Source organism: Cricetulus griseus, chromosome 4 (genome assembly GCF_003668045.3).
Source record: "Cricetulus griseus strain 17A/GY chromosome 4, alternate assembly CriGri-PICRH-1.0, whole genome shotgun sequence".
Classification (NCBI taxonomy): Eukaryota; Metazoa; Chordata; class Mammalia; order Rodentia; family Cricetidae; genus Cricetulus; species Cricetulus griseus.
Window position 1 is genome coordinate 65,920,963 of NC_048597.1, and position 23,602 is coordinate 65,944,564.

Genomic DNA, 23,602 nt, shown 5'->3' on the forward strand with positions numbered 1-23,602 from the left:
AAGCAATATGATTAAAATATACTCTACAAAATATTTTAAAATAACTTTTAAGCCGGCGTTGGTGGCACATGCCTTTAATCCCAGCACTCAGGAGGTAGAGGCATGCGGACTTCTGTGAGTTCGAGGCCAGCCTGGTCTCCAGAGCGAGTGCCAGGATAGGCTCCAAAGCTACACAGAGAAACCCTGTCTCGAAAAACAAAAAAAAAAAAAAAAAAAAAAAAAAAGTTTTAAAAAGAAAGCTGGAGGGTATCTAAAGTACCTCATCTAACAACATTGCCCTTTTATCATTAAAAATAAAATAAAAACAACCCAGACAAAAAGTTACCAGAAACTGAAATCATAGTCACAAGCTATATACAAAGAGCATTTAGGAGAGCAGTGCTCCATGTGTTACAATAGACCGGTTAAGTGAAATCATCTAGTGATATTACAGCTATTCTGGCTTATGTGTATCATGTCGGTTCTGCATGAGTAAAGATCTTTAAAAGATTAAAATAGGGAGAAACCAAAAGGCAGTTGGAGTCTGAGCAGTTTGTACAGGATACCCCCCAGCATACAGAACAAGACCAGTGTGGCCCAGAGTGGGGATTTAGTCTCATTTCCATTTCCAGTCACACACTGAGATCAAGATGCAAATAGGAGGGTTCACTTTATTAGCCTTTCTACATTTGATCGTCTGTCTCCTTCCCATTCCCACCACCTCTCATCTGGTGCAGGGGACCACATCTTATGGGAAGCCCTGTTTGTGATTCTCAGGGTGGGAGGATAAGAGGGTTGGTTCCCTCTGCTGGCCCGGGGCACTCGGTGGAGCGCCGTTCCGTTCCCGGGAATGGCAGCACCACCAGCTTCTTTTCCTCGGGCCCCAGGTAGAGGAAGGAAACATCCAGCGTGTCCCCCTGGGGATTCGTGGTTAGATCCAGCTGCACGGGAAAGGCTTCCACGGGACTCTTTTCCTTGGAGTCTTCGGGCTTCTCAACATCCAGGTCAGGCAGGTGCTGAACGGATCCTCTTGGAGCAGTTTTGGAGGGGGAGTTGGTGGGGGCGGTGTTTTTCTGAGGGGCCTCGTCCGCCGTGGGGAGTTTCTTAGACTCCTGGGTAGCAGCAGTGTTATCATCTCCAGGAACCTGAGCCTGAAACAACAGTGTTTTCAAATTCGGAATTCTACAGGGAATGCCAGCTCCAGGCAAAGCAGTTTTGTGGCTGCGCATTTGTAATGAGGTCTTAGACGTGGATAGCCTAGACTGGAAATCTTCCTCCCTTGCCTCAAGTCTTCTGAGTGCTGGGATTACAGGTTCTGGATGCTTACAGAAACCAGCTACAGCCGCAGCGGTTCTCAAGCTTCCTAATGCTGAGACCCTTTCCTTAATACAGTTTGTCATGTGTGGTGAACCCTGACCATAAAATTACTTTCATTGCTACTTCATAACTGCAATTTTGCTACTGATATGAATCATTCTGCAGATATCTGTTTGCTGATGGTCTTAGACCACCCCCATGAAAAGGTCATTCATCACCACCACCACCCCTCAGGGCCAAGGGGTCATGACCAACAGTTTGAGAAGCTACAGGGCTGGGCCTCCTAATACAAAGATTCATGAAAAAACACGTTAAGTGGCCAAGTGGAACCAAGGCCTGCAGAAACTGCTGTTTCCTTTCAGAGCAGTGGTTCAGAGGGGCTTAAGGATTTATTCAGATTCCCCTTTACTCCCAGGTGTGGCAGCAAATGGCCTCTTTTATTGTTTGTTTTGTGCCAGTCCTGGTATGACACCCTTCATCCCAGTCCTCTCTAAGGTGGGTCCACCTTAGGAATCAGAACCAGCAGGCGATGAGGGTAGCAAGACCCAGACACAGAAGGTGGGTGCCTGTGGCCACACAGCTTGTAGGGGCAGAGCAGGGATGAAGGCCAGGCAGCCTGACTGGTCGGATCAGGCTACCCCATAATAAATACTAGGGATTGGACGTTTTCATGGAAGTGAGCCTCCCTGAGATGAGAGAGGTAGCTCTGAGATACTGAATTTAGCACCTTGAAGGCTTGAGCTAGGCAAGTTTGTAGTTCACTGTTTCTGAGTGTTTTCCTTTATTCTACAGGGCCACACTGTGACTAAAATAGCAGGATAATCTTCTCTCTTTTAGGTATGGGCTTAGATGGCCTAAGTAAAGTGACCCTGGATCTTGAGAAAACCAAAAGTAGGTGGGGAATAGGCCCCTAGAGATAGATGGTCTGATTCCATTGGAAATCACGGGGTTAGGATGAGAGGCTCAATTGGGGAAAGCCACACTCCTGCAAGCCCAGTGGCCTGAGTCCCAGGCCCCAGAACCCACGTGAAGGTGAAGGAGAGAACAAACCACCAAGTTGCCATGTGCTCATATACTACATTTGCAAACACACACTAATAATACTATTTAAAAAAAGAGAGATAAATACCTGAGATTCGAAAAACTCACAAGTCACAGAGACACTCTTTTTTCGAATCAGAGCTGGTACTTGAACTGATCCTTGAACCATAGAACCATGGCAAAAGCCGACAGGCTAAAAGAAAGACATGTGAGTATTAAGTCACCGGTGAGCAGAGCCCCTGCTTTCTGCTGTGTAGACACACAGCTGCACCACGTTTTCCTGCTCCTGCCTTGAAAGAGGGCATGACTCAGCCAGTTCCCTCTGAATTACCTAAAAACAACCAGGTGCAGCTTGGGAACAGTGGTTTTTTACGAAGTTCTTCCTGTGCCTACACCTTGCTCACTGCCTGGCCCTGGGTCTGTCATTATGCACTGTCCATTGCCTGGGTCTGCTATTGGCTCAATTAGGAAGGTTGGTTGTTTCCTCTTTACAGGAACCCTTAATGTGCTCCAAATGAAGTTTTGTCTTCTCAGGCAAAAACACTCTCAGCTCCTTCAGTTTCTGTCTATTTGAAAATAAAACTACTTTTAGAAAATGATAAAGGTAAAGCCGGGTGGTGGTGTCACACACCTTTAATCCCAGCACTCAGGAGGCAGAGGCAGGCAGATCTTTGTGAGTTCAAGGCCAGCTTGGTTTACAGAGCTACACAGAAAAACCCTGTCTCAAAAAAAATAAAGATAATAAATTATTTAGAACTACATAAATAAAGAGCCACGACCTGTAACTCCATAAATGGTTCTCATTGCCTGCAAACCTTTGACATTTTCTTCTAATCTTTTCCCTACTCATGCATATTTTTCTTCTAAGCAGTTAGATCATATTACATATGATATTTTATAACTATTTTGTCACTGAGCAATATATTATAAAAATCTTTGTATGGCACTGGACAATCTTCTATGTTTTTCTTTGTTGTTGTTGTTTGTTTTGATGATTATCTTTATGATGGCTATGGCTACCTAGTATTTCTCTTCATTTAATAAAGTCTCTTGTCAAACAACTAGATTTAATGTAATTTTTTTAAACATTGAAACTATTTTTTTCATGTATCTCTAGTTTTTTCCTTAGAGTAAATCTTTATGTGGCAGTTTGAATGAGAATGTCTCCTATATGCTTATCTATTTGAATCCTTGGGCCCCAGTTGGTGGAACTCTTTGGGAAGGATTGGGAGGTGTGCCACTGAGGGTGGACTATGAGGTTTCAAACACCTAGACCATTTCCAGTTAGTTCTGTCTGCCTCCTACTTGTGGATCAAGATGCAAGCTCTTCAGCTTCCAGGACAATGCCTACCTGCTTTTTGCCATGCTCCCTACCATGATGGCCGTGGATGCTAACCCTCTGAAATTGTAATCCCCAAATAAACTCGGTCTTCTATATGTTTCCTTCGTCATGGTGTCTTATCACAGCAATAGCAAAGTAACAAGAGACCTTAGAAGAATTATTTTAAGATCATAGAATATGTTCATTTTCAATGATAAGTGAACTATTATAATAAAATTCTGCCTCAAACTCCAAAAAAGAGCTCTTGGGCATATCCAAATAAAAGTTACCAAATTACATCTGAACTGGTTGTCTGAACATTATATCCTTCTCCAGGTCACATGAAGAAAAAACCAGAAATTCTTCAAGGTGGGAAAATCATTAACGTAACATGGCACCCCAGTCTTCCCTTTTGCTTTCATCTCCATGGTCAGGAGCTCTAGGAGAACTTTCCAGAGAAACTGCAGGTTCCTCTGGCTAGAACAGCTGGCTACTCCACACTAGCTAGACTTTTCTTCATTATTTAAATGTGTGGACTTCCTGGTGCTGCACTCGAGTGGAGGGGACTGTGGTGTCTGTACCTTAGTGTCACTACCCACTGGCTAGTCTGATGGAGTTAATTGTTTCAGTTTCCTTTTAAAATAAATACTTCTCCCCCACTCTGATTCCATTTGTATGAACTGTCTAAGTGGACAAAGCCATTGAGACAGAAATCAGATTCACAGTTTCCCGGAGCTTTAGAGGGCAGCAATGGGGACTGATTTCATGGAGATGGGTTTCTTTTGAGAGTGAATTATAATACTCAAAAATTATGAAGTGGTTATGGTGGCACAGGTCTGTGAATATACTACAAAAATGGAGTTAACTGCCTTAAGAGGGTGAATCTTATTGTACATGAACTGTATCGCAATAGAGCACTCAATACAGCTTTGCCCAATTGTGCTCCAACACGCCATGCTGAATGACATCTCCCATTATATTTCCAATAGTTTTGGGGTACTCTAATCTTTATTTTACTTAGCCTTTCTTTCGTGAAGAGTGATCCAAAGAATGGAACACCGTGCTGTATTCCATGTCCTCCTGTGATTTTTCTTTTCTTTGAAATTTTATTACAATGATGATGAAAATCCTATCACTGAGTCTCTAACTGAGACTCTCTAAGACCTGGCCAGTCTCTAATTATCTGAGGCATGGAGAAGCATCCTGTGTTCTGTGCCACCCTCAATGTAATCTGTGCCCAACAAATACTGGTGATCTGTGAACGCATGCAGATTTTACCACAGCCAGGAACACTCACCGCCGAGTCGGAGGACTGAAGTGAACAGCTAGCCTGGGATTCAGTACATGGTGACTCTTTGATCAAAAAATCCACAGAGTAAGCAGGGCCAACCACCCACTGTTGTGAAATAAGAGTTAAGACATTAAAAAGTATTACTCCAGGGAAAAGTCAGGATTGGCAACCTTCCTTGTATAGAACTGTCAACAGAGTGAGGCATGGTCAACACACAAACAACACACTGTTCCTAAAAGTTCTCACGGGTACCAAGCCATGTCAGTAATTTTGCTCTTTAGAAAATATAAATCAGTGCCCTTCCCTGTTAAGGATGTGAAGGATGCCCTAACATCTTCTCTTAGCTTATTTTTCCTTGTGGAGATTTGTCTTATATGTGTTTATGTAAGAGAGATAACAACACAATTGAAATATAAATGAGCCTCTTAATCCATAACTCAGAAAACTCAACACCTACCCAAGGTCTTAATGAAGCAAAAGTTGTCTTGCTAAATGGTTCATAATCCATCAGAAAGCAGCGCATTTATGCCCCCCCCCATGAGACTATGAATCTGTTTTTCTTGCTTTAAGGTTGGAGAAATGAAATCAAGGCACCTGATACTTGTACAAATTGCAAAGAAAAGTGGAAGCTGTAACATGACTGAATACACACAGATGTGCTAGAGATGGGACTGGAGAGAAAGGACCTCAGGGCCTAAGCAGACAGAAGTCCTAGGTAGCCTCCTCCCAACCTAAGACCTGCAGCTATAGTCTGCATAACAGACCCGGGCATTTTAGTTTTACCTGGGTAGTAGCCCTGGTGACTTTAACAAGTGAGTACTGTTTCGAGGGGTTCTCTCTGTTGAACTTTGCAAGTGACTCCGTGGCAGCTTCCAGAACACTGGGGGCCGACAAGTCAACGGGGAAGGGGCAGTCAGGACACATGGATTGAATCTTTCTTTGAGAAACTATTGATGAGAAGTTTTTAAAATATTATTAATTTTCAGTCCTAATAAGAGTCATAATCATACAACTATATATAACCCAGGCAGAACAAACTAAACTGATAATACCCAGTGTTGGCAAGGAGGCAGTGAGAAAGACGATTTTTTGAGAAAGCACTTAGTTGTTGGCAGTATGATAGTTAGCAGGGTAGTATTCTTTCTTTATCTTTGCCTCCCTCCCTTCCTTTTTGAAATAAGGTCTCATGTACCCCAGGCTGGCCTGTGCAATCAAAGGGGCCCTTTAACTCCTGGTCTTCTTGCCAGGGCTAGGCTTGCAGGCATGTACCCTTGTGCTTGGCTTTTGTAGTGCTAGCATCAAAGCAGGGCTTCATGCATGCTCAACACTCCAGACCTGAGCTAATGTCCAGTTTCTGAACACTATTACTTTTGTAGTCAAAAAGAGATCAAAGGAAGATAGTCTTCACCTCTAATGGACTTATTTGCTATAGGAATGTGTTCAGAAGCACACAGGGCATGCCCAACCAACAACCTGTGGGGTACACAGAGTCAAAGAGAACAATGAACATGGCCCAGCATGAAATGGTAAACATACTTAAAACATTATGAAAAAACTTGCAACTCAATTACTCAGTTCTTACATATGAACTTTGTAGATGACAACATTGTATTTCAATGCCAAAACAGTGGACACATCAGTCCCCTCCCTAATTCAATGTCCTTTCTCTTTACTGCTCAGATAAACAAGGGCCTTTGTAAGGTTGGTGTTTCATTACTGACATGACTTACTTCTCTGTGATCCTTAATGCCAAGAATAAAATCTATCACATAGTGACTATACAGAGAATCCTGTATATGATACTCACTGTAAAATCCATGTCACAATGGTAGGAACATACCACCTTTGTTTAGAAATGCAAATAAGTCAGAAAGTAAAACTGGCCACACCATGATGCCATCAGTACAGTAACAGTCTCTTTGGGAAGAGATGGAGCTGGCAAATGTACACTCATCAAGGCAGAGAATTTGCCTTGGAGTGTTTTCAGAGAAAATCTACTGTCTTAACTAATGGATGTTAGGGAATGGAGGAAGATGGTGGGAGAGCCATGTCCACAGCTTGCCACTGGTGCCTCATAGCAAGTCCCCATACCTATGAAATTACTGGCACTCTTTTCAGTTGTCCTCTGATTTATTTCAGACTGGTCCTGTGTTCACACTGTAAGCTGTGGCTTGTACAGTGTTTGCTCCAGGGCTTCCTTACCCCAAGGAAGCAGCAGCAGCATCGTGGCCATCTGGAGTTTGTTAGAAACTCAGGCCCTCAGGCCCCGACAGGCCCATGGAATCAGAGTCTACACTTTGACAAGATTCATGGGGAGAGTGCATGCACGTGTCTGTTAAGTGGACACTTTCCGCCTTCCCATGCAATGGACTCCCGCTTTTCCACCACCTTCTCTTGTACAAGAGGAATGAACCCATTTATTTCAATTGTCCATTCATCTTGGCCTTATTCTTGCCTGTTATTCAGCAACGGTATTGACTTTTTAAATTTGGTATAGGCTAGGAAGTCTTTAGCTGGGGGCGAGGGATGTGCATCCCATATGATAGATGGTGTAAGACTATAAAATAAGGCCATGCATGTTCTGTACTTTGAGTGTTTTAGCCAAAGTGGAGAAACTGTACAGTGGGAAAGCAACATTCCTTTGGCATCATGAAAGCAGCACTGGGACATTCCTTAAAGAAGGGGTTTGAGTTACCAGGCAGAGGTCAGCAAGGGCATAATCAGTGGAGGGAGAGGCTCAGGCAACTGCAGAAATGGATCCATGTGATGTGTGTTCGTATGAGTGACATATCCTTTGCGAGGGTGACAGGAGGTCAATGGCATAGACAGAAAGGAACCTGGAATCAGCTGTTGGTACTGTGACACTCGGAGGAGATTGAAAATTTAGGATTGGAAGTATATCCTGGCTCTTGATAATGATTTAGGAGGAGAACATAGTGAATGCAGGCAGGAAGGCAGTTCTGGAGGACCGAGCAATGGGTGCCATGGAGAACACAGAGTAAGGGAGGAGATATTGCATGCCAACTTGACAAAGCCTTAGTTAAATGCCTCCCCCCCTATCTTTTATTATTAAAAGGTACCGAACCCTCTTGACTCTCACCTGGGCGAAGAGTACAGTTATAAGCAAGTAGATAGAGAACTCTTCTTGGCCTGTTAATGTGAAACATTGCTTTGCATTGACCATAAACCTAGAAAAAAACAAATACACTTGATGGCATGATGCTGAGAACCATGAAATTAACACATCCCCCCCCCACCTCCACCCTCCCATGCCAAGTAGAATTTTGTTTTAATGTAACGAGAAACTTAAAATCAAGGTCTGTGGTTTGGGGGTGGGAAGAACTGCTGTTTGTCATCAGACTGTTGCCTTTTCCTGAGGCACAGCCACCTTCCCAGCCTCTTCGCATTTAGGTATGGATCCTTGTAACTTAGGAATGGAGAGGAAACAGTTTTCCATTGCCACACCTCACTGCCACTGTCTGCATGTTTTCTTTCTCCATCCTTGGTCATTTGACAGCCTCATGCCAGTGAGCCTGGGGACTAGGGAGCCACAGTTGGAGGTGGCAAGGTCAGAGAGAAGCACAGCAGGAAGCAAGGTCTCCAAATCATTCCCAGGATAAACCCTCCTGGTCAGGAGCTTCAAGTTTGAGATTACATAATAAAATCCCCTGGAAATTTAAGTTTGAAATTACACAAGAAATAAACTCCTAACCCATGTGCCCCTGAGCAAGCATACACCTCTATGTGGTGTCCTGTATACTCCTGAGCGAGCATACACCTCTGTGGGTGTTCTGAGTGCTACTGGGCATGCATATACCTCTCTGTGCAGTCCTGTGTCACTGAACCAACTCTAACAAGAGGACATACAGACTTTGTTTTTCAAAATCAGGCACAGGTTGGCATGTTTGGTCAAATAATGAGGAAAGGTAGTCTTGATCAAAAAGTTGATTCAAACAACTGAAGATCCCATCTTGTATTCTATGGTAGTCTGTGTCCATGCATGGAAGAGATCCCAGAATCACTGAGAGTAAGGTGAAAACTAACTCCCTTGGTTTTAAGTCTTGTCAGTGGCCATCTTTGAAAAGATGAGCTCAAGGCCAGAGAGATGGTTTAGTGGTTAAGACACTTGTTACTCATCTAGGGAACTGGAGTTTGGTTCACAGCATCCATATAAGGTGACTCACAGCCATCTGAAACTCCAGCTGGGGGTGGGGGGGGAGAGAAGGAAGGGGTCGCTTTGGGGATGGGGGGGTGTTTCTTATGCCACCTTATGGTTGCTGTGGGCACTGCATGGATGTGGTTACCCATACAGGTAGAAGAATAAAATTATTTCACAAAGAAGAAGGGATGAATTCTGAGACCCTTTAGTTCTATACTTCAGAAGGTTCTCCTAGAAGACCCCTGGTGATGCCCACACTGCAAGTCACCCCCTTTCCTATATGAAAACCTCATATTAATATTCATTAAAACAAAATCAAGCAAAATAAACAAGCCATCCTCCATTAACTGCTGCTGTCTGCCTTATTTACATACCAGAAATCTCTCTCTCTCTCTCTCTCTCTCTCTCTCTCTCTCTCTCTCTCTCTCTCTCTCTCAGCTCAGTGGCTGCTGAAGGATCTTAGGGTAGAAAACAATTTGGGGTACCTTTTGAAGTCCAGTCAGTAAGACCCCAGTAGGACATCATAGGAGCCTCCCTTCCTGACTAACCTTGGTCCTGTCTCTATATTAGACTAAGCACACGGGCCTTTGGCTGGGAGGTAAGAAAGACATGAACAGATGGCAGACATGGAACAGGCACCTGCCCCCAAGGACTTACTGACTCATGCAAAGTCCTCGGGCCGCAATCCTTCTGTGCCTTCTTGCTGAGCACGTGGCAGCCAGTCTCTAAGACATCCAGTGTGAGGTAGAACAGGGATCCCATGTCCTCCTGTGGTAGGGTTGGAGAAATAAATACCCCACCCCACATGAAACAATCTCAGAACAACCAGACAAATAGCCTCTTTCTGGGTGAGACAAAGCATGTGTATAGCAATGCCTTTTACGCTGCTGAAACCCAGAGTGGATCACCATTAGCCCTACTGCTTAGGGGAAGCAAGAGTGTCTAGAACACCTGCTGACAATGGTAGAGCACTGTGTTTCCAAACTGGAAAGCACCTGCTGACAAGTAGCCCTGACTTGCCACCCCTGGCTGGTCTCTGCTCTTGACCAAATGCTGCCCCAAAGGCTGTCACTTGCCTGGTAGTGCTCCCAAGCATCATGCACTCGAGAAAGGCTCAACATGTAGCCGTCCTTTTGGTCTCTGTTGATGTTCTGCAGGGCAAAGCCTGCAACTGCCAGCACTTGGGAGTCATTACAGCTCAAAGGATCCAGAAGTAGGGCGGGGGGAAGAGGGGGAAGGGGTGGTGCCGGAGGAGAACGAGCCACACAGCATGCAGCCAGGGTGCAGAACACCAGAAGTCTGAGCAGAGCCATCCTGTGGGGGAACCAAGGTGGGGTCAATGTGTACAGATGCCAGGCTGGGCACTGTTGTGGGCCTCAAGACTGACTTGAGCAGTTTTATAATTGCAATCAGAATGGCTGAATGTGACTTGAAACACTATGTCCTAACATCACCTTGGTCCACACAGGGCATGTTCTGCGTCAATATTTTAGATAGGATTTGTCAATGTTCTAACCTTAGACCTGGAGCATGCCATTCTTGTATGCATGTAAATAGCTCTAAGTTTCCTAACCTTTTCCCAGTAATTACCACAGATATTTGATCATGACTTGGGAGACCTGGCTTCTGTCCCGGTCTCTATTTGCAACATGGGGCCTAGCACCTCATCCCACCTTCCCTGCAGATGGCCTCATGTCCATACTGTTACTTGAGCAGCAGCACAGAAGCTTCGGTCTTCCCAGCTCACCTCCCACCAGATGAGAGTCTCATCTGACTGGAACTGAAGATAAGCACAATTCAAAAATTTCCCTTTCTAGCACCTGTATCAGTCAGGAAAATCTTGTGCCTCATCTCAAAATTGTATTTAAGGGAAAAAAAGCTGAAGAGAGCCTAACAGTTTTCCCATCACACTGCAGATCTAGTCTTCCTTTTGTGCACTGACAAGTAAATTCATTAAGAGACAAAAACCTGGTTCTCACTTTGGCAGCACATACACTAACATTGGAACAATACAGAGAAGATTAGCATGGTCCCTATGCAAGAATGACATGCAAATTTGTGAAGCTGAGAGAGAGAGAGAGAGAGAGAGAGAGAGAGAGAGAGAGAGAGAGAGAGAGAGAGAGAGAGAGCCGGCCATAGAGAGAGCTGGCCATAGAGACTGACCATAATTCTCTTTTATTTTTTGTTTTTTGTTTGTTTTTGGAAACAGGGTTTCTCTACATAATAGCTCTGACTGTCTTGGAACTCTTTTAGACCAGGCTGGCCTCAAACTCACAGAGATCTTCCTGCCTCTGCATCCTGAGTGCTAGGATTAAAGGTGTATGCCACCCCCACCTGGCTGGCCATGATTCTTGCCTCTCTTTTTTAGCTTCCATTTAGAGCCCAGGGAGGTTAGACTTATTAGGATGATATAAAAAGCAATTTATTTTTATTGTTTTGACAGGGCCTAGAACTTGCTATGCAGCTGAAGGTGGCTTTGAATTTGTAATCCTCCTGCTCTGACTCCCAACTGCTGGGATTAAAGGTGCATACCACCATTCCTGGCTACAAAAACGAGTATCCTTCAAACTTCTTTTCCTCTAGGACTAAGTCTCACATACACTCAATACACAGAAACTTCTCTTTCATTGCACACCATCACAGGGATTTTTGTTTTGAGACAGGGCTGCTCTAAGTTCCCCAGTCTGGCCTGGAACTTTTTACCCTCAAGTTTCTGGGATTACAGGTGTCCACTACCATACATCACACACACACACACACACACACACACACACACACACACACACACACTTCATGAGTGTGTGATGTCAAGAGTCAAACACAGGGCCTCACTTATATCAGACATGCATTCTACTGCTGAGCTACATCCACAGGCCACTTTTTTTTTTTTTTCAGTTTCTAAACATTTTCATTTCAAATCTCTTTTTCATCCCTCCTCAAAAAGACACGGGTCGGTAGAGCAATCATAAAAAGGAGATACAAACACAAGAGTCAAATGTCTCCTGCACTGACAGTTACAAAAAAAAATGGGAATTATACACAGGGTTTCCAAACAGGACTTGCAGCAGCTACTATTATCCCACAGGCCACTTTTTAAAAATGTTTCTATCGCACATGCATGCACATGCACACACACACACACACACACACACACACACACACACACACACACACACACACACACCACAGAAGCTACCCTGAAAGCAAAGACCTGAGTCAAGAAGGGAGCCTGCAGATTAGGCTGACTCTGCAAGCATTCCCTAAGCTGAGCAACCCCTCAGCCCCTATCACCTCTGTCCAGGCATTCTGTGTTCAGACAGATGGAGGTATGGCTGTGCCCACCTGCACCCATGTGGCAGGCCCTCAATACACAGAGTATCTCAAAGACTCCAAAGCTTCGGGGGTCAACACTATTTCAAACACAGTTCCCTACAGCTACCAGAGCACCCAGGAGCATTTCTGAATAGTGTTTACTTTTAATCCACAGATACATTTTGGAAATGTCTGTGTTCATACAGAAGGATTTCCAGTCTATGAGGCCTTTTCGTGAGAACCTGGTGAGAGGGACCAAAGATTTTAACTGTAAGTCAGATCTTCCAAGTAAATGGAAATAAATGTCCTTCTGGTCTGGATGGAAACCCGACATGTGGTAAACTGTGGCTGACAATAGTGAACCAAGCAAAAGAAAAGCTGTCAGTGCTGCCAAAGTATCTCAATTGACTTAAAACTTTGATCTCATACTAAACCTAAATATAATACCTGACATGCTTTTTTTTAACTAACATTACTGTTACTAAGAAAAATTTAATTTTATGATAAATTTAATAAATGACTTAAATTTAAATTTACTATGATAAATTTAATTGTATCATAGTAGAGCAGAAAACAGATTGTTTCTTTCATTTGATAGCCACCCACAGGCAATGGGTAATGAAATTTGCTCACTAACTTAGTGGTGGTACAAACACTCACTGAAAACTGTAAAGACAACTTAGCCACCAACCAGGTGAGAAAAGGGTGAAACTCCTGACTAAATCAAGGCAAGAACCAGCATAGGAGCCTTCTCTTTTAGCATTTTTCATCAAGTCTGGTGAGATGGCTCAGCCAGTAAAGGTGCTTGCTGCCAAGCCCAATGTCCTGAGTTCAATTCCTGGGACCCTCATGGTAAAAGGAGAGAAGTGACTTCCAAAAGTTGTTCTCTGACCTCCACAAGTGAGCATGCATGTGGCACCTGCATCACTCCCCATGCACGAAAACAAACAAACAAATAAATGTAAAAGTATCTTTTTTTCATATCACTGGTGATTAGAGCACTGGCTGAACTACACTCTTTCAGTTACCAACCCACCGAGGCAGCGAAGCCACTTACCTGCTGAAAGCCTGGCTGCCCAATCTGTCAAATGTGTTAATCATGACTCCTGAATCAGAAATCATTCGTGCAGAAGGCTAGAACATTGGCTGGCACATTGCTAGACGTTGCGTAATACTGCTACCTGTAACTCACACGTTCTTATTAAGCAATTGCACAATGCCAGGAATTGAGTTAGGCTGTTTGGAACCAAGAAGTAGTTAAGGCTGACGTGGCTTGAGCACGTCCCCAAGGTTCAGAGGTTGGAAAAGCAATCACCTATTGAAACCAGTGGAAAAGTGGTACCTTTGAAGAGAGATTAAGTCTCACGGGGTCTGTCCTCGTGAGTGGAAAATGTCCATGTCAGGTGAGTGAGTTTGTGATACCTTCGGCTGCAGCATGACACAGCAAGAAGCCTGTCCCCAGTGGATGTCCCAGTCTCCAGCATGGTGAGTGGGATTCTGGGACAGCAGCACAGGATGGATAGGCATTAGCAGAGCCCACTATTTTTTTTTTTTTAATAAACAAGTTGTTAGTAAAAAAAATGACTTACAAACCCAAATCCGAAGATCACAACTCTTTAGAAATTGGCTCATGGTTGTGCTTTCAAATGGGAATAACATGAGAAAATGGGCATTGAAACCAGAAATAGTTACTTTTAAAACAGCAACACAAATTGGGAGGCCATTAGGCTTTGGAATTTAAATCCCTAAAAACAAAACAAAGCCAAGGGTAAACCCTGAGACTAGAAAACAACAGCTAATGCTAGGCAGGTACTCCAACCAATAAAAATTCATTTTGCTTCTCTTGTGTCTGCAACTTTATTTTACAAGTTTACCCTCTCACAATCCTGGGCTCATAAATCGATGAATTAAAAAAAAATGTTTTTTTAAAATTTAAAAGTGTTGAAGTTTTTCCTTTATCGATTCAAAAATCAGATATTCAAATTCTGGGGTTCAAGAGAGACTCAGTTTTAGTCAGCTGTGGGCCCAGGTTTATGGGGTTCTCTCTGCTAGTGCATCTGAGGCCTGAGAAAATGTACTCAATACATTCAGGTGAAGGCCACTGGAACAACTTTAATGAAGGGCAGATGCAAAGATTCTAAAAAATGTCATGACCGAATGGGAGGCTGGGCTTTGATGAGGCAGCTGCTTTAGCTCTTGTCTGCAAGAGCCAGGCTAGTGGTAAAACCCTTCTTAAGCCCAGCTTCCTCATCTGTGTGGGGCTTCCAACCATGCAATTGCTAAGAGCCCTTTAGCTCCGATGGGGTAGCGCCTGCCTCTCTGTGCACTGAATGCCATTCCATCTCCAGTGGCTGCTGCTCACTGCTGTCAGTAGGATGGAGCTTGTTTACTGCCATTCAGCTGTAGGTTCTAATACACCTGAGCCTAACAGCTTACGGGAGCCCTGGCAGGGGTGGCATGGGGAAGAGGCCAGACTAGTTGCCCTTGCTAAAGGTGGTCTCCAGAGCTCATTGATCTGCCCCCCTCTCTCTTTCCTACCCTTATCTTTCCTTTCTTGGACAAACACTGAGCAAACAGCTCCTCCACATGTGGGCAAAGAACCAGGGTTGTGTAAAAGTAACACTGATAGGTTCTTATAATCTTCCCAGCCCTGCACTAAATACTGCTTTTCTTCTGAACCAGGGATTTAGATGGTACAATGATTCCTATTGTACAGGAAAGGTTAGAAAGCTTGCCCAAGACTTACAGTTCGATTATAAAATCTTAGTTCCTGCTCTTAAGGAGTCAAGACTAGGAAAGCACAGGGAACCCTTCCTGCAAGAGGCAGCATTCAGCCAGAGAGACTGGAGCTATGGCTCAAGGTGTGCTGGATGGGTGAAGTGGGGAGGATGTGCCAGGGAGGAGAGTCAGGACAGTGATGTGTCACCGTTTCCTTGCACTCTAAACCTCCCCCCTTTGGAATCTGAAGGGAAGAGTTACAAGGTCCAGGAAACTTAAGAGGTTTAGGAAGTTCACAAAGTTACAAGACTCACAAGGCCACTCCCCACAGTAATTGCTAAGGTCAAAGGAGACTCTGGAGTGAATCTTGCTCAGTTTTCTGGGAGAAAATGATGCAGCTTTTTGAGCCAGATAAAAAAAAAAAAAAAAAAAAAAAAAGGACCATGAGGAAGAAAAGGAGCCCTCAGGCTGGAGCCTGGTTGAAGCCTCTCACCAGCCAGGAAGCAAGAATTTCAACATAGTTAACACTTGCTGTGAGGGCTGCTGACACAGAGAGAATATTTTTTTTGCACATATTGATGTTTCATGTCAGAATAGCAATAAACTAGAGGCAAAACCATGACCTTGGATTGGCATACTCTGAAAGGCTAACATTGTTTGTAGTGATAACATCTCTCCTTCCTTCAGCTGTCACCCAGGATTACTTCACCAGTTGTAATCCTGTCCAGGGTCCCCCACCAAACTGTTCCTTGATCTCACTGAGGCTCATTAGCCACCCCTTGAAGACAGTAGTCTCTATATTGACAGAGCTAGACATGTATGACTATGTATGACTATAGCTAGACAGTGAAATGTCTTTGAGAAGCCTACATTCTCTTAGGTGTGTCTTGCTTTCTTCCTGAATCTTTCCTATTAACCTTTGTATTTAAAAATCATATTAAGCTGGGGTGGGGAGGGTGGCGCCCGCCTTTAATTCCAGCACTCTGGAAGCAGAGGTAGGTGGATCTCTGTGAGTTCAAGCCCAACCTGGTCTAGAGAGTGAATGCCAGCTGTTACACAGAGAAACAAACCCCTGTCTTGAAAAACCACGTAAAATAAAATCCTATTAAATATATCTATCAAATCCTGGCTGCTTTGTGATGGCTTGCTCTGAAATGCTTTCCTGCATCAAAAGATCTGGTTCGACCTGAATGAAGGGGAACTTGATGGAAAAGTTCCAGGGAACTCCTCAGGTTACTGCAGGAAACAGAGTGACCACCTCCAATGACAACCAATCCCTCCTGCTAGGGTGTGCTCTTCAGTGACCTAGCAGTCTTCGAGTTGGCCATGCTGTAAGGAGTAACTTTCCACCTATGCATAATGAGGTCATGAGTTCACCAAGATAAACTTGGCTAAAATGGTTTCTTTGGTCTGTCCTTGATGCGCCATCTGGGGTGAGAATGTATTTGTTGGTATCTCCCCAGGAATGGTCACACTCAAACAATTAAAGAAAGAATGGATTATGATGTGTGCAGGAAGGTAGATTCAAATGGAAATCATTATAAGCAAAACAAGTCAGTCTTTGGGAAAAGATATTCACCAACCCCACATCTGACAGAGGGCTGATCTCCAAAATATACAAAGAACTCAAGAAGCTATTCTCCAAAACACCAAACAATCCTATTAAAAAATGGGGTACAGAACTAAATAGACAATTCTCAATAGAGGAATCTAAAATGGCTGAAAGACACATAAGAAAGTGTTCAACATCCTTAGCCATCAGGGAAATGAAAATCAAAACAACTCTGAGATACCATCTTACCCCTGTCAGAATGGCTAAAATCAAAAATACCAATGACAGTTTATGCCGGAGAGGATGCAGAGAAAGAGGAACACTTCTCCACTGCTGGTGGGAGTGCCAACTTGTACAGTCACTTTGGAAATCAGTATGGCGACTCCTCAAGAAAATGGGAATGATTCTACCACAAGATCCAGCAAGTCCACTCCTAGGCATATACCCAAAAGAAGCACATTCATATAACAAGGACATCTGTTCAACCATGTTCATAGCAGCATTATTTGTAATAGCCAGAAACTGGAAGCAGCCTAGATGCCCCTCAACCAAAGAATGGATAGAGAAAATGTGGTACATTTACACAATGGAGTACTACTCAGCAGAAAAAAAACAATGGAATCTTGAAATTTGCAGGAAAATGGATGGAACTCGAAGAAATCATTCTGAGCAAGGTAACCCAATCACAAAAAGACAAACATGATATGTACTCACTCATATGTGGACCTGCTTTATGATAGATAGTAGTGACCGTGCTTTATCAGAGCTGTTTTTAATGATGTTGCTCAGAATGGTTTCCTTCTAGATGATGATTGAGAAGTTAATTTGAAAAAAAAAATGGTACTAGGTACCACAAGAGTAACAGAACTGTACTGTTTTCTGGGATTTTGTTTTTCACTTTTTTATTTTTTAAATGGAGTGTGCTGGATGTCTCTACAATTTTGTTCAAATGACTGCAGAACCTGAAAAAGCTGTTGCTGCTATTGATGCATAACATACTGCTATTATTGGTCTTTTTATATAAATATATATATATATATATATATATATAATTTGAATTTTTGGAAACTTTAGCTGTACTGTCAACTTTGGAAAAAGTATCCCAGTTTACCATGTTGAGTTGGCATTGTACAGAAATTAACAGCCATATTGGTCTAGAAATGTTAAACTTAATTTTTTTTCCATTTGTATAGGGGTAACAGACTGTATTAAATATGTAAGGTCTTATCTGCGTGGGTTTGATTACAAAAGCTAATAAAGTATTCTCTAAATAAAAAAATTAAAAAACAAAAACAAGTCAGTCTCAGAAAGGCAAGTCTACAATCTGTTTTCTTTAAAATGTGGAATCTAGGTTTTAAAATGTGTGTGTGTGTGTGTGTGTGTGTGTGTGTGTGTGTGTGTGTGTGTGTGTGTGCTGCGTTTTTCCTAATTCATCTCGACTTGCTTTCTAGAACTAGATGCTATTTAGTGCTCCCAAGCCACCCAGCCTGAGGCGACCACCCCTTGCCATTCTGTCTCAGGTCGCTCCTCCTAGAACCCGGCTCTCTAATGTTAGTCACATTTAGGCAATCATTGGAAAAATTTAGACTATTAAAGCACAGTTTCCCATCGACAATGGTTGCAGGGAAAGACTGCCTGCTGCATTGCAAGTGGGATTTCCTGTCAAAATCCTTGTTGGGGAGAGGCCAATAAATAGTACAGACGCTGGTTTCAAACAGGCGTAGGTTTAATTCCAGTTCCCTACCTGCCAATGGGAACCCTGGAAGCGTTTTTCCACACCACCTAGGCTGGGTGTGAGGACCAGTGAAAAACAGTGCTTGGCTATGGCCTTTATCTCTGTACTTCACCAAAAAAGATTCTAAATAGTAAGGAAAGGGCAGGAGGATCTCCACCCACACCACATACTCACAGTCCTGTTGATCTAAGAGAGAAGTCTTCACAGCGGAAGCCTCACTAGAGGTGAGGCTCAGTCTTGTGGGTCTCACAGCCAGGCTTTCCTGAGGACTGGCGTCACTCAGGCTGGGGATCAACTCATACAAGCAACTGGTGTATAAAGCTAAAGCCTGTTTGCTAATTTGCTAGCCAGAGGGATTCTCTCTTGGTGTTCCCAGTAGAGTTGAGAGATGCTGCCAGGTTCTTCCTCTGATTGCCTTTTTATATCCTGCCAAAAGAGTGCAGCCATCACTTCAGAACCCGGGGAACAATACACTGCTTAGCTGGGTTTCGGGACGGGCATACACCCTGAATATGACTGAGAGGCAAGGTCTCCGGGAGAATAGGCTCTAATTAGATTTCTTTCTTAGGAACCACCCAGCACTTTGTTCCCACCTAGGCTTTTCCAAACGAGCCTCACCAGCACTTTTACAATCCCACCCACAGGGTGTGGCTGCCTCGCAGATGGCCTTCTCCACCCATAGAGAAGCTGGTTCCCATACATCTCATTCAGGAGGTGGCTTTAATTGCTGAAATCCACCATAATCAGTACTGCACAAACATTGATCCAGAAAGGCCGGGGGCAGCATGCCAGGCATGGGTAAGCTCACATGGAACGGCGAGGAGTGAGGCTGTGTCAAAGGTCATCCCATTTGATAGCTGTGTTACCGCATTGCAGGTTTCTTTTTTTAATGCATAGGACACAGCTGTGAAAGCAGCAGAAGCAGCGTTTGACTTCAGCCCCTGTTCTCACTGCTGTACTTCCGGTGGGAGCTCAGCTTGCTTGTTTGGGGAATAAAGAACGCAAGCACACCTAGAACAGGGGAGGTATGACTGTGGAAAGCCCAACAAATCCTACTGGAGTGAGGTATTCCCAGTAGGAATTAAAAGAAAACTCGCAACTCAAATTGGAGCGATTAATTTAGCCCTCAAAATATCGGTATTTTCAGAGTATTCCTTTTTGCCTAGTTTTGAATTTTAGGACATGCTAATGTTTTCCACACCCAGAACTGTAAAATTAATAAGCAAAACTGAGTGGGGGTGGGGATAAGAAAATTAAATCCAAACAAAAAAGAGTGAGCTTGTACTTCAGATGACTACTGGACACAGCAGAATGAAGAAAAAGACAGCTCACCTTGCTGAACTACCTCTTGTTGAACGCAGCTCCTTGATCACATAACAGCCTTAAAAATGTAGTATAAGGTAGAATGGGTGTAGCAATTGTAAAAACTATTTGCATGTACTGTGATGCTGAAAAACTGCACTGGGCACCAAGAATGTGACAGAAGACAAGGAAATTCTGGGGCTTTGGTTCCGAACTAGTGAATTCAGGTTTTGACAGACACTCTTCTGAGATGATTAATTTCCACTATGTCAGCTGAAAAGGCCTACAAGCAAGGAGACTCAGAACTGAACTGAACCTGGTTTTCAATATATATATATTTCAATATATATAATATAATATATATATATATATATATATGTTTCTTTTGAGGTTTCTCTACATATCCTGGCTGTCCTGAAACTCACTCTGTAGACTAGGCTGACCTTGAACTCTCAGAGATCTGCCTGCCTCTGCCTCCAAGTGCTGGGATTAAAGGTATTTGTCACTATGTCCAGCTCAATCCCTGTCTTTCTTAGAAACCCAGGCTCTTTGTCCCTGTAGATTCCTGGAGAATGGAGAGTGGAAGCTGACCTTGTACAGAATGTAAGGAGGAACTCAAAGAGTGAGTTTCTGTAAAAGAAAGCAAGTGAAGCCACTGTCAAGGACATAATATCATTTTTTATTTTTTTTGTGGTACTGTGGGAAAGGTGATTGGTTTAAAGACATTCTATAAAACAAAGATATATGAGTGCTTATATATGTACACACAGAAGGGCACATGTATTCATTACTATGTTGCCATGGTAACAAAAGTGACTGTGGAAGAAAGATGTTTCAGGGGGATAAGAATTCCTCATGGCTGGGAGGGAGGAAGCTGAATGCTCATATCTGCAAACAAGGCCACGCCTCCTAAACCTCCCCAAACAAGGCCACCAACTGGGGACCAAGTGTTCAAATATTCAAATCTATGCAGGACATTTTATTCAAACTACTACAGCAAAGGTGTGTGTGTGTGTGTGTGTGTGTGTGTGTGTGTGTGTGTGTGCACACGTGCATGTGAGCATGTGTGCACATGAGTGTTTGAGCTATGCTATGAGAGCATAGAGGAAAGACAATAGTAAATGTGGATGGAAGACAGAAGGTAAGAGGTGACAACCCTGGGTGGGTTGACAGAGAAGAGCGGATGTGACTCTGGACCTAGACAGGGTGGGTGAGATCTTTGTATTTCCTGCCTTTCCTTGTTTCAGAATATTTGTTTACACTGTAAAGATATGTCTAAGGAGCCTTCTGATTGGTTTAATAAAGAGCTCAATGGCCAATAGCTAGGCAGGGGAGAATAGGTGGGACTTTTCTGCAGAGAAAGACACAGAGAGAGAGAGAGAGGGATAAGGAGAGGGAGAAAGAGAGGTAGGGGGGAGGAGGAGGGGGAGGGGGAGGGGGGAGGGGGAGGGGAGGGAGAGGGGGAGGGAGACTGAAGAGGATTCTAGGCACATGATTTCACCAGTAGACTTGGAGCAAGTTGGACATGCCATACCAAGAAGAGGTAAGTGAGTCCCGTGGCAGAATGTAGATAAAAAAACAATATGGGTTAATTAGGTTATAAGAGCTAGTTGGGGAAAAAATGTCTAAGCTAAGACCAAGCTTTCATAATGAATAAGTGTCTGGGTCATTATTTGTGGACTGGAAGTTCAAAGATGGTCCAACAAGAAAGCTTGCTACACTTCCTCATCACTATCAGTAACTTTTAGTTAGTGGAAACAGAGAAACTGTTTTTCTTTTTTTCAAGTTCATGAAATGTGTTTAAATATCCTTCACTCACACATGGGTGTACAGATTCTCAGAGCACACAGAAAGTAGAGCCTCTGAGAGACCTGTAGTTGGAGTTTATTTGGGGGGAAATAAGTGAAAATAAACATCAGGAAATGCTTCTTCCTGGACCTGGAAAGATGGCCCAGGGGTTAAGAGCACAGGTTGTCTTCCAGAGGGCCTGGGTTCAAGTCCCAGCACCCCACATGGTGGCTAATAACTGTCTGTAACTCTAGTTTGAGGGAATCTGATGCCTTCTTCTGGTCTCCATGAGCACTGCTCACACGTGCCACACAGACATGTGTAAGCAAAACATCCATAAACATTTAAAAAATAAGAAGAAATAGAAATAGAAAGAAATTAAAATAGAAAGAAATGCCCCTTTAGGAGTTTTGATTTTCCAACTCCAGAGCCAGGCTAAAGGCCCTGTAGGTGAGTGGAACAGACTCCTGTGATCCTGTCCTAGGAAAGTACTGTGCCAGCCTTCAGCCTTTGTTAGAGAAAGTATTACCTTACACTTCATAAATTTCTTAGGAAACAGACACACTCCTCATAGTTTAAAGATATGTGTGATATGGGGGGAGATCGATGAGATCTCATGAAGGAAGCCACTCAAAAGTCCGAGAATTTAGCTGTCTCTGAGAACCAGTTTCTTCCTTTTGGGCATAAAGATATCTCCCTTTCTGTGAAGGCTGGTGACATGGGACCTTTGGAACATTGGAAGTGCAAACTCCATCCCTCCAACATCAAACCTTTAATATGATCCACACTGGATCAGACTCATGAGGGTAGAGATTGGCAGGACCTCAGAGAGTCTGTCCATCGAAGCTTGCTTTCCTGGAATGATAATCAGACATCTAAGAGCACACATCCAGCCAGAGTCAGTGAACCCCCAAATCCCCAACCTTGTGTGCTTCCAGCCAGTACATGGTGTTTGCTGCTCTTGGCCATCATGGGTTTTGTTGGGTCAACCCTCAGACAAATACACAGTTATCCTTTAACCCAGGGAAAACTGCCCGGGGCTTTGATCTGGTTTCCTGGATACAAGGATCACTGGCCTCTGGTGGGTTTACATCAGAGGATGATGCTCTCAGGAACTGGCTTGTTTTCACCCTTATCAGTGCTGGTGCTGGCTTGGACCAGAGGCTCCTAGGTGGGAGGAGGTTAGCTGGAGGGATGTTCTGTGGGAACAGACAGAGCAACACTCACAGATGGTCCACATGCTGGATGGAATATGTGATTATCTGGGTGACTTCAGGTACAGGTATTTCCCCCCTTGATGTCAGTTTTATTATCAATGAAAATGTAGAGGCTGGTGAGAGAGCCCCATGGATGAAGGTGATGCTGCCAAGCCTGACAATCTGGGTTTAACCTCCAGTATGTCTGCCACACACTGTCCTCGGACCACCACACCCAGCCATGTGCACATCCCCTCCCCCAGGGATTCATGCTTATTAAACAAAGAGGTAAAATTGTAATTTAAGAAAAATTAAGTTAAAAATATAGACAACATTCATATTTATACAAGACCATGCAGACAGCACATGCCTAATGAATAGTGAGGTTTAATAATTTATTTTTTCTTTTTGTTCTCTGTCCAAAAATATATATGCCTATGAATGGAGCTGGGCCTAGAGGGCTTAAATAAAATTTACTCCAAGCTATTCAAACTTTTCTTCCCATTAGAAGATTATCACCAGTATGATTTGTGTGCTACTAGAAAACCCAGAAAATCTGAAAGCTGCTGGAAAACAAGCCTGCTCCATTGCACTGCTTGGTAAGTAATTGTTCAATATCTGAGATTTTCTTCTATGCACATACCACATCCATTTTATATAAAAGTAATATAATACTATAATTCTTGATTATAAAAGCCAACAGCAGATTATTAATACCTAATATAAATAAGCCCATTTCTATAGTTTAATTTTTAATTACTATATGGAAGCTTTTGGACAGTTGATGCAATTATCCAAGCCAGGATTCTCTTTGTAAGATGCTTAGATTCTTTCTTTCTTTCTTTCTTTCTTTCTTTCTTTCTTTCTTTCTTTCTGTCTGTCTGTCTGTCT

At 43.3% G+C, this 23,602-nt stretch overlaps 1 protein-coding gene and 1 non-coding gene across 2 annotated transcripts; one reads left to right on the forward strand and one right to left on the reverse strand.

The window, feature by feature from the left end:
• Positions 1-752: 752 nt before the first annotated feature.
• Positions 753-13,521, reverse strand: Fetub (fetuin B). The gene is made up of 8 exons (XM_027412990.2): positions 13,478-13,521; positions 10,185-10,422; positions 9,766-9,876; positions 8,050-8,137; positions 5,733-5,896; positions 4,956-5,054; positions 2,426-2,530; positions 753-1,130 (listed from the first exon to the last, which is right to left on the reverse strand). Exons 1-8 carry the CDS (start codon positions 13,519-13,521, stop codon positions 753-755), a joined length of 1,227 nt encoding a protein of 408 aa, XP_027268791.2.
• On the forward strand, positions 11,080-11,186 carry LOC113835435. Its single transcript, XR_003484980.1, has one exon. It is a non-coding gene; the product is annotated as a U6 spliceosomal RNA (small nuclear RNA).
• Positions 13,522-23,602: the final 10,081 nt, after the last annotated feature.